We start from the raw sequence: 9,776 nt of genomic DNA on the forward strand, positions 1-9,776 counted from the left end.
AAAAAAAAGGACACCAGAGCTCACTACACAGAAGCTAGCACTTACTGTGGTAAAGGCAAAAACAAACAAACAAACAAACAACAACAACAAAAAAGCAACACTTTTTCTCCCTTCCCTCTCCCCCCACAGTTTAAAATGAGCATGCTATTTCTTAAATATATTGAGAATGCTCGTGGCACTGCGCCTGTGAAAACCCTGCACCATGAGCAACTCGCTGCAACACATTGCTCACTGCTGCCTCGGAGCGCTGCCACGCAGGACGGGAGTTGTGCTGCTCGTTTGAAACCAAAATGTTACCGTGCAAACACTTCCAGCAGGAGGCAAGTCCCCAGTGGCGAGTTATACAGCTTAAATTAACTACATATATGCACATAAATTGCGAGTAATAGACTTTGCAATTAAGTGAAAAATAACAAAATAAAAATATATTTTAAAAAACCCTAAAATGTACCAACAAACGCCCCGTGCTTGCTGTGGACATTACAAAAAAAGAAAAAAAAGAGAAAAAAAAGAAAAAAAACAGATAGAGAGTAAGAAACAAAAGAGGTTCATCTTGCCATACAGAATAGGCTTCCACTTCTGCAGGACAATTTCTCCCCAGGCTACCACTGCTACTTGTATGTAAGCAATAAGTAAAAAGTAAATTCTCAAAAAGCCCTAACAGCATCATACAAACCCAAGTTTTATTTTCTCCTACAGCATACCCATGTAAATAATGATAACTCCGATTCTGGAATTGTTCAGTGTGAGCTGAAGCCCTTCTTGTCATGGAAATATGCAGCTGATGGTTAGAAGGGTTTTCCTGTAATTAACTCCCCCTGGAGGATTTGAAGTTAGCAGCAGTAAAATTACCGACAGAGTACTAACACACACCACATGCACTGGCACTCCACAGCCCAGCAGCTTTCTGCTGAAGATCAAAAAAGTAAAATAGAACAAAACCATTCCGTGGATAAAATAGAGGAGAATCAGCTTGCTTTTCTTTCTTTTCCTTTTTTTTTTTTTTTCTTTTAATGCTGGCAAAGGACATGTGTTATTTCAGACACCCATTCACATTTTGGCCTCCTTCACCCTAAGATGCTATTTCAAACTTGCCTTCTACCTATTCTCTCTTAAGACTGAAAGTTCTAAGGTTAATATCTCTAAACTCATCACAACTTGTGACACGTCCTGTCATCCTACCATTAAGAAAAAGTAAAATCAGTATGGCAGCTTCCAACCAAAGAGGATCAAGCAACATAAATACAAACCTCCTGCCTTACCTTCCCTCACCAGATATTTCTTTCCCAAACTGTCTTACAATGATTCAAACACACACACACACACACACACACACACACACACATTGCAGAACTGCCTTTTTCAAGACTGCTGCCAGGCAGCACACTGAGCTTAGGTCTGCTTGTTCTTCACAGGGCTAAACAAAGCACTGTGCCTACAGCCCCCAGGCACAGGGGCACGTGAGTACCTGTGCAGAAATGGAATAGAATACAATTCACATCGATTCACCTATGCTTTGCAGACGAATGCGGTTCCATAAGCCACAGTCCAGTTCTTTCTGTATTTACCAACTAGAGATGCATGCCACCGTGCGGCATGTTTAGTTATCATGCGACACATTCACTTCCCACACGTGCAGGGGTGATGTCTGAGCAGGGTTTGGGACCTGGGCCGTGACATCTGCTAGGGCAGGCTGCTTTCTGCCAGACCCACCCCTTCTTGGCATCACCGCACCTCCTGGCTCCAGCCCTGCAGACCCGCACTCATTCACTTGCCCATTTTCAAGATCAAGACCAAAAGGTACGGTCTATGTTGTGCTGGCAGCGTGTTTACCTGGCACACTCATTTCTTTGGTACATTTCACTTCTGCACTTCCACACAGTCATTCCCAAACAGACTGGGAAGGCCCACTCTCAAGGAGCTTTTTGCAAATCTATCTGCACAGAGCTTGATTTGTTCCAGTTCTATTTCTGGAACACTTGGGTGTAAAAATAATCATTCAGCTCCCAACATTCACAGAAGGGCAGGTTATTCTGAATTATCTGTCTACAACTTAAAGAGGAAACACAATTGTTAAAAGATGTTACAAAAAATAAAGTATCAGGAAGCATCCTACAGAACATCTGGAAAATATATCAGGAAAAGATGCATTAAAAAAATTCTTCTCACTTTGTTTTATCAGAAAAAAAAAGGCCTCCTGGAAGCTCCCCTAAGTTATTTGTCTTTATATTTTTAAGACAAAATTAAGAAAAGCAAGCACTTTCCCATCAGATTGTTAAAATAATATTTTTCAGACTTCTTTTTCATCCCTTGAGCTAAGGCAAAGACAACTGACCAGTCAAGTTCAATACTGTACACAATCAGTGCTCTGCACTTTCAGTCACAATGCTCTGAGGGTGGCTCCAGCTGCAACACAACTGCTCTCCAGCCCACCTCACCCCCGCCCAGTTCTTAAGAAATATGAATTAAAATAAAGAGACAAAATCACCTGTTAAGAAGCCAGATACTACGTTTTCAAGCAGATAAAGATTATCCTGCAAAATCATGTACTGCAGGGGTCAAGCTCCAGCTAGGAGAGGCTTCGATTACTCATTTTCACATGATGTTACCTCCCAGGAATAGAATTCTGACTTTCACACTTTATAAATTGTATAATTTATAAATATTTTGGTTTTGTTTCTGAACATTAAGTGGAAAGAAGAAAGAGAGAAGAGTTAACTCTTTCCATCCCAAACCATCTTCACCTCTCTTTCCGCTACCCCCAGGTACGCTGCTAGACTGACTTTTATAAATACCCATTTGGGAAAGATTTTTTTTTCCTTTGAAAAATTACCTAAAGCCTTTCCTTCCCCCAGGCAAGTTAATGTGAACTTGGGAATGGCAATTAAATTGTCAGAATTAAAAAATTTGTTTTTAACTAGAAGGTAGCCAGAAGTATAGTCATGGGGCTGGTATTGATTGTCTGAACAGAGAACATCAGTCTTCAGGTATTTATTCTGCCACCTCTGCACCAGAGGCTCTCCTTCAAATCAAATCAATCCCTGGAAAAGATTGGTTCTTGCTACTACGATGCACAATGAGGCTGCAACAGAGCTGATTGTTGTTGTTCTCTGTAGGTTTTACTGAACAATATCTAGGCTTCTGATTGTTTCTGAAGCTTTTTCACAGTTGAAAATTGTGATCTTTGCATGACTGTGAGCTCTCTGGGACAAGGAATACACCTGATTCAATTTGCAAGACACCCAGCAATTGCTAATGTGTACTTACCAGTGTACTAAAATCCATGCTACCAAGCATGCAACAATACTTTTCCGTTATTTATGCATTATTTTCCCTTAGGCAAGATCCTGTATGTTCAATTTTAGTTTTAGTTTTGTTCTGTTTTCTTTTTAGAAAAGCTTAAATAGGCAGTAGGGAACTTCTGATCCATCATTTTAAAATGCTTTTTCTTTAGAGACACGTAAAATTAATTGAAACAGAATAATTATAATGATAATGATAAATTATTGATAAGTAATTATAAAACATCAAGGAAAACCCTACTGCAAATTCTAAGGATATTCACATCCTGGAACCAGGATCAGAAAATCTGGTTATGAAAATCCAAAAACAATGCTACTTTCTGACCTGAAATTGGTTAGTACTAGAAAATTATAAGCACATTTCAGAAACAAATAGATCAAGTGATTGTTTAGGCTGACCCTTATGACAACTGTATCCTTTGGCTGACACACACCACACCACCATCAACAGCAAAAGCAGTTTTGTATTTGTATACATTATGTATATTATATGTAGCTTCTAGTTGAATTTCAGTTTGTACTTTTGTCATCTTATACCTCGCCAGTGGAGAGTCCGAGAACAGGAGCACTGCATGCCTACCTACACTCAAGGAGCCGTTAGCTGTGCTTTCAGAAATTAAATAAATAAGGTAAACCAGAAAATTCACTTGATACATAAATAAATCGAATGACAACAGTCAACTAGGGTATTATGCAATTAAATTCAGAATAAAATAACACCAAGAAATTAAATATAACTGAACACTGTAATGGATGTTAAATGCTGAACAGAAGGAATGACAAAAAAAATAAGCCCTATTTCAATTACCATGGTTAGCTATCAGCTATGCTTTATCAGACAGGGCTACCTCTATTCAGCTTTATTTTGTATTGACAAAAATTGTACTCCTGTCAATTACAAACCAAGTATGAGCAATAGCCCTTGAAACAATGGCATGGATTAATGAAAATATCATTTCACTGTGAAAGATGACTAATTCTATAGTGTGCACTTATGTTTCATTCCTATGAAAAACTAAGTTACACAAATACAGGTAGGAGCTGTAAATATTTTGCAGTAAAAATAAATGTTATTTTTCAATGTTTTGTTAAACAATATAAATATTAAACAGGAACACATGAGGAGAATACTTCAAAGGTAGTTCTTTATCCAGTGGCATTAAACAGAAAGAAATCTTGTGTCATTAAAGTCCATGGCACAGAAACAACAAACAGTATTAACAACAACAAGCCCCAAAGCAAAAAGTGGGCTAATTAATTCTACATCTTGTTCCTCTTTCTATAGAGAATGATGTAGGTCTCTATGAACATTGCTTTTAGACTACTTTATTGACTATTCTCTGTATGGTCATTTATTTTAAAGGACTGATGTCACATTTGGCATTATATCAGCTGACATATTGTAGACATTTTCTTCCAGAAATAGCTTTTTAAGGCTGAGTGCAAGAGGTTAAGATGCCTGATAGAAACTAACTTTATGACAGCAATGTTCTTCTATGTCCATACAACAGTCTTAATAATTTTAAATTAGCATGAAGTGAATATCTCCACGTGTAATACGTGTATGTATGTATACATATGCTGTAATTCACAGACTAAAAAAGAAAAATAATACCTACATTTAAATGATTCTAATTAGTGATGTGCATTCAAGGGGAAGGGTATTGTTTTAATTGTAATCAAATTATTTTTAAATATAATAAATTATAAAATCCATTAGATCACATAGACAAACATTCCAGACTAAACCCCAAAGTTCACTAGCTGTGGATTTTTATCTTGTGGTTTGTTAGAGTTCTGAAAGCAAGTGCTGCATTCATTTTGTAAATGCACTCCTATAGAACAGATAGCAGCATGTAGCTGAGTGATCCCCAAAAATAAAATGAGGAAAAAAAAACTGCTAAAAATGTGATCCACTTTGAAAATCGCCAGGTAGGAGTTGTCAGTACCATTTATTGCTTGAACAATACTTTATGTTCTGGCATTTCTTACTATTTCTTCCATATCTTAAACACTTACACACACACACACACAGGGTCTGACTAAAGTTTAGCTCTAGAAGTGTTATTTTTGTTTTCATCTATCTGTAAGGATAGGCAGATACATGCTAGGGCTAACTGAAATAATTGCTGTGAGTCTCTGACTATTATCTTTTGAAGTTACTAAGTCATAAACAGGTAATTTACCACAAGAACATGTCCAAGAATTAATGGCAAAATGACATACCCTTTTGTTGTACTTAGTAAGAACTGTATTTGTTATCACTGTGCAGAGCGTGCACAACAAGCCATCTCTCAGCTAATATGGGTGCTTAACAAATACCAGCATCGCTTAGAATAAGCAACGGTCAGGCCATCTGTGTATGGAGCATGTCCGAAATGCGGTGACCAACCTTTTGGAGTCTGGGACAATTTTATAGCACCTTCTAGGAAGGAAGGTCTAACCTTCGCTCCAGGTACTGTAACCTGCTGCTATTGGTGAGAAGCAGTTTTTACACTGACCGTGTTCTCCGGCTGCTTTTAGTGTCGCTTCAGGATGTGTCGATCCGAGGGGGTTACGCACAAATCGTCGCCGGCGCCGCAAGTCATCTTCCCAGTAGTCAAGGCGCCAGAACTCACGAGGACGACTACAATGAAACAGAGGAGCCACATATGTTAGCAATTATCAAACAGCATGGTAGCACTGAATTTCTGCATAAAGCTCTCCTTGTTTGCGCTGCCTTTTTTTTTTCTTCTTTTTTAACCTCCCCCCTTTCTGCAATCTTTTACTTAGGTATGTCCTTGAAAATAACAATATCACCTTCCAGTCTAAGGAACTCCTTTCCCTTTTTTCTTGGAAGGTGAAATGAGCACTAAATACATCATTTTGAAATGAATTGCTGACAGTGTGATCAGTTTCCCCACACTCTAGTGGCATGTGCTCCGATTTCAGCCTCATTTCAGCCTCAGCAGGGCACCTTTCTCAGTGACTGCATTTATAAACCAGAATAGGGAAAAGGCTATTATAAATATGGTATAGCATTACCTATATTAATCAAAGTCTGTCCCCCTTCATTTTTCTTCCTAATTTGTGCCTTTTTGCACAAGGTCAGTAAATCATACCATGAATTCTTGGTCCAGAAAGTGTTAACTTTAATGAATACCTCAGTTACATGGTTATGTATGTGATAATAAAATATTACTCTGTTTAGATGTGCAGGAATTTAATTAAAATAATCTCTTAAAATATTCATTACATTTAGCCCCTGAGGCTTAGAACAACACAAGAAAATGCATTTCTTTTCCATTTACTGTTTTTAAATAAACCATTCCAGAAGAGTGAAATAGCAATCTATTTCCAAGCAAATCAGATTGGATTTCTGCTTTATGTAGTTGTTTTCTTACATTTAATTAAAAACTACATGTTATGATGTGTAATAATTGCTATATTGAAGGCATACCTTTAAAAAATTACATCTAGAAAAGGTTATCTCAAATTCATCATATTCCATTGTATGCTCCAAATATATGTAGATCTTTTTAATATGGTCATATATAAGTGCCAGTTACTATCTTGTTTGATGATCATGACTGAACGCCACTGTAAAACAATATTTTAGCCTAGGAAAGATATCAAGAAAACTCCACGATTCCGGGAATAGCAAAATAAACAAACAAAAAACGCCTGACACGCAGAATAGGCATGATAGGTTTATAGCCTGAAAACCTGTATGCTCAAGTTATAAAATACTGGCTTTGTTTGTTAACGTAAGTAGTACTAAAACAATAACTGGCAATGTACATATATATTCCATCCCTGGTCCAGGAGCTAATAGAAAGTACAGCTGTCAACATTGACAAATGAATAGCCATAACTAATTTACAGATCCCAATGTTAAAAATACCTGATATCTATATTCCTAGTTTTGAGATCTAACGGCAGAAATTAGTTTTATTTAACGTACACCCAGTTTCAAACACACGTAGTAACAAAAGCCACAACCATTTGCACAGCCTTCCTTCTGAACAATTCCTAGATTAAAAAGCTGACAAAATTATCCTATTTAAAAATAAATAAATAAATAAATAAAGTATATCCCTGTATCCAGCTTTGTTAAATTTGTGCTTTTTTCTAACATCAAGGAAAAAGCAGTGGTATTCTTCATCATCCTGATTTCCTAATTTCAGAAAAATGCTGAAGTATTTGCAACAAATATCTCAACATCTTATAATTGCACTTCGTGTGTTACAATCATGCTATAATTTGAGTGCTTTGGTTATAAAATCTAGTGGTTTTGGAATAATTAACCAAACAAAGCAGCATAAAACACAGGACGATTCAAAGCTCGATTAATAACTTAAAATGCTCCTTTAGCGATTATAGAAAAAAGGCAGAACGCAGCTGGCTATGTGCATGCCTTTGATAGTCGGAGAGCATGGATAGGCACTTCATCATTCTGCCTACCTACATTTATCTGTTAAAATTATTATCAAATATCAGCCAGGATGCAGTCGTGAATCACAGACTGCTCCTCGTCTTCAGGGGAATGATACAATGAGGGTCTATTCATCAGTATGGCAATCGGCACAAGTAATTAGTTCCCTAGACTGAGATCTCCTACAAAGCTTATTTCAGTCAGCACCACAAACATATGACAATGAAAAGCTAATGGAAGCTGCTAAAATTTGTTAACCTCTTCTGCCATCAATCCTTCTGGTATTCTGTGCCACAGTATTATGCAAAGATGGTAAATTATTAATTTGTCATTCATCTATCTTTCTACAGTTTTGATAGAATTAAGTGTTGTCAGCCTTCCGGATAATAATTTAAATTATACTATGTTACAATACTATGTTAAAATTATTAGAAAAATAGGAGACTGTAATCAAACTACTATCCTGAAACATAATACATCTTTAGTCCCATACCTTTACTTTCCATTCATCATACAAAATTTACGTAGGATTCCTTGTTCTTCACCAGTTCAATGACTATTCACAGTTTACAACATACCAACTATTCAACTGCTTATTTGGGTATTTATAACCATTGACAACCACTGTGTGACGAGGGCAAAAAATTTTTCTCTTTACACACAGACAAGTACCCAACCAAAAAAACAAAACAAAACAAACAAACAAACAACAACAACAAAAAACCAACAACCAACTCTACAGCCTATTGTCTAATTCTTAAAAATGAGCCATGTCTAAGAGCAGCTACTGGGACAAACGTGCATTAGTACTAATGTAAGCCAGTAAACCAGAACAACTCACTCACAGCTATGACCAAAAGGCTGCTCCAGCCCCATCCCCAAACAGGAATGCTGTAACATGCCCTCTTTACACCTCTACAGCCAGGGGGAGACAGACGTAAATACTGTTCTGACTTGGCTACAGTTTGCTAGCTGAAAGATAGAAGCACAATGAAGCAAAGGGCCAAGTAACTGGATTTTGAGAACAGTCTAGTGCTGTTAACCAAGAGGTTTTTGTTGTTTGATTTAACAACAGAAGCTTCTGGCCCTGCTGTAAAGGCTGCCATATGGACTAAAGGTGCTATATGGACTGGATCAATGAACATAAGTACTCAATTAGTGTAAGTGCAAGAGCAACGCTCCTCGGGGGACTGGGGATTTATGAATTATAAATCGTATGATTTGCATGGATTTGTCAGGGGCCTCACTAACATGATACACAGTAATTGGTGGCTCCTTAGAAACAATATTGAATGAATAAAAGCAATACTTTTATATTAAATGTCTTATTCAAATAGAAATACCATTACATTGGTTTCTTCTCAAACAGTTCTCCAAATTGCCAGCTGTGTGCTCAGATTTGAGATAAAACTTTCTTCTCGTCTCCCGTTTAGCTAAGTAAATAGTTAAAGTTCTACAGATTAGATGAAATACACAGTGATCAATGTAACCTTTATAATAGGATTTTAAGCATATAATGTAAAGGAAAAGGATGCTTCACTGTCATCAAAGGGAAGAAGTTTACATGCCAACATATCTTAATTCCAAGAACAAGATAGGGAAATCTATTTTCTTTACCACTTTCAAAGATTAACCCAATTGGAAACAAAGCATACCAACTGGCCTGCTAGCTTTATTATGGTATTATAAGAAACGTATTTTAGACTTGAGAATAGCCTTGAGGTCCTCATATCCTAAAGGAGGCTTAAATTGAATCTAAGCAGTACAAGCACAGAGCAACGAGAGGATGATGCCACTGCTGAAGAATTACTTCTTGTAATGTTTTATGCATTGTATATTTCAAGATATTCTGTTATTTTTATGTCCGCAGAATCAGTCAGTATACCAGCGTGGACAAAAAAAGTATTCTGCAAGGTGGGGAAAAGGACAGAAGCAGTAAACCTACACAAGCAACAGTTTGAGAGGTCTTGGGGCTGTCTTTGGGCCAACAGCTAATCAAGAATGGATTTTAGCACACCAAAGAAGCAAACAAGCAGATTTTTATATTAGTAAAAGATTAA

The 9,776-nt window shown here is 37.0% G+C and overlaps 1 protein-coding gene across 1 annotated transcript in view; it reads right to left on the bottom strand.

The window, feature by feature from the left end:
- The window catches only part of LRBA (LPS responsive beige-like anchor protein), a 368,564-nt gene that overhangs the window by 168,684 nt on the left and 190,104 nt on the right, over positions 1 to 9,776 (bottom strand). The window contains 1 exon segment of the mRNA XM_010709547.3: positions 5,804 to 5,928. Within this exon segment, the coding sequence (XP_010707849.2) occupies positions 5,804 to 5,928 (125 nt within the window).

The sequence above is a fragment of the Meleagris gallopavo genome, chromosome 4 (assembly GCF_000146605.3).
Source record: "Meleagris gallopavo isolate NT-WF06-2002-E0010 breed Aviagen turkey brand Nicholas breeding stock chromosome 4, Turkey_5.1, whole genome shotgun sequence".
Lineage (NCBI taxonomy): Eukaryota > Metazoa > Chordata > Aves > Galliformes > Phasianidae > Meleagris > Meleagris gallopavo.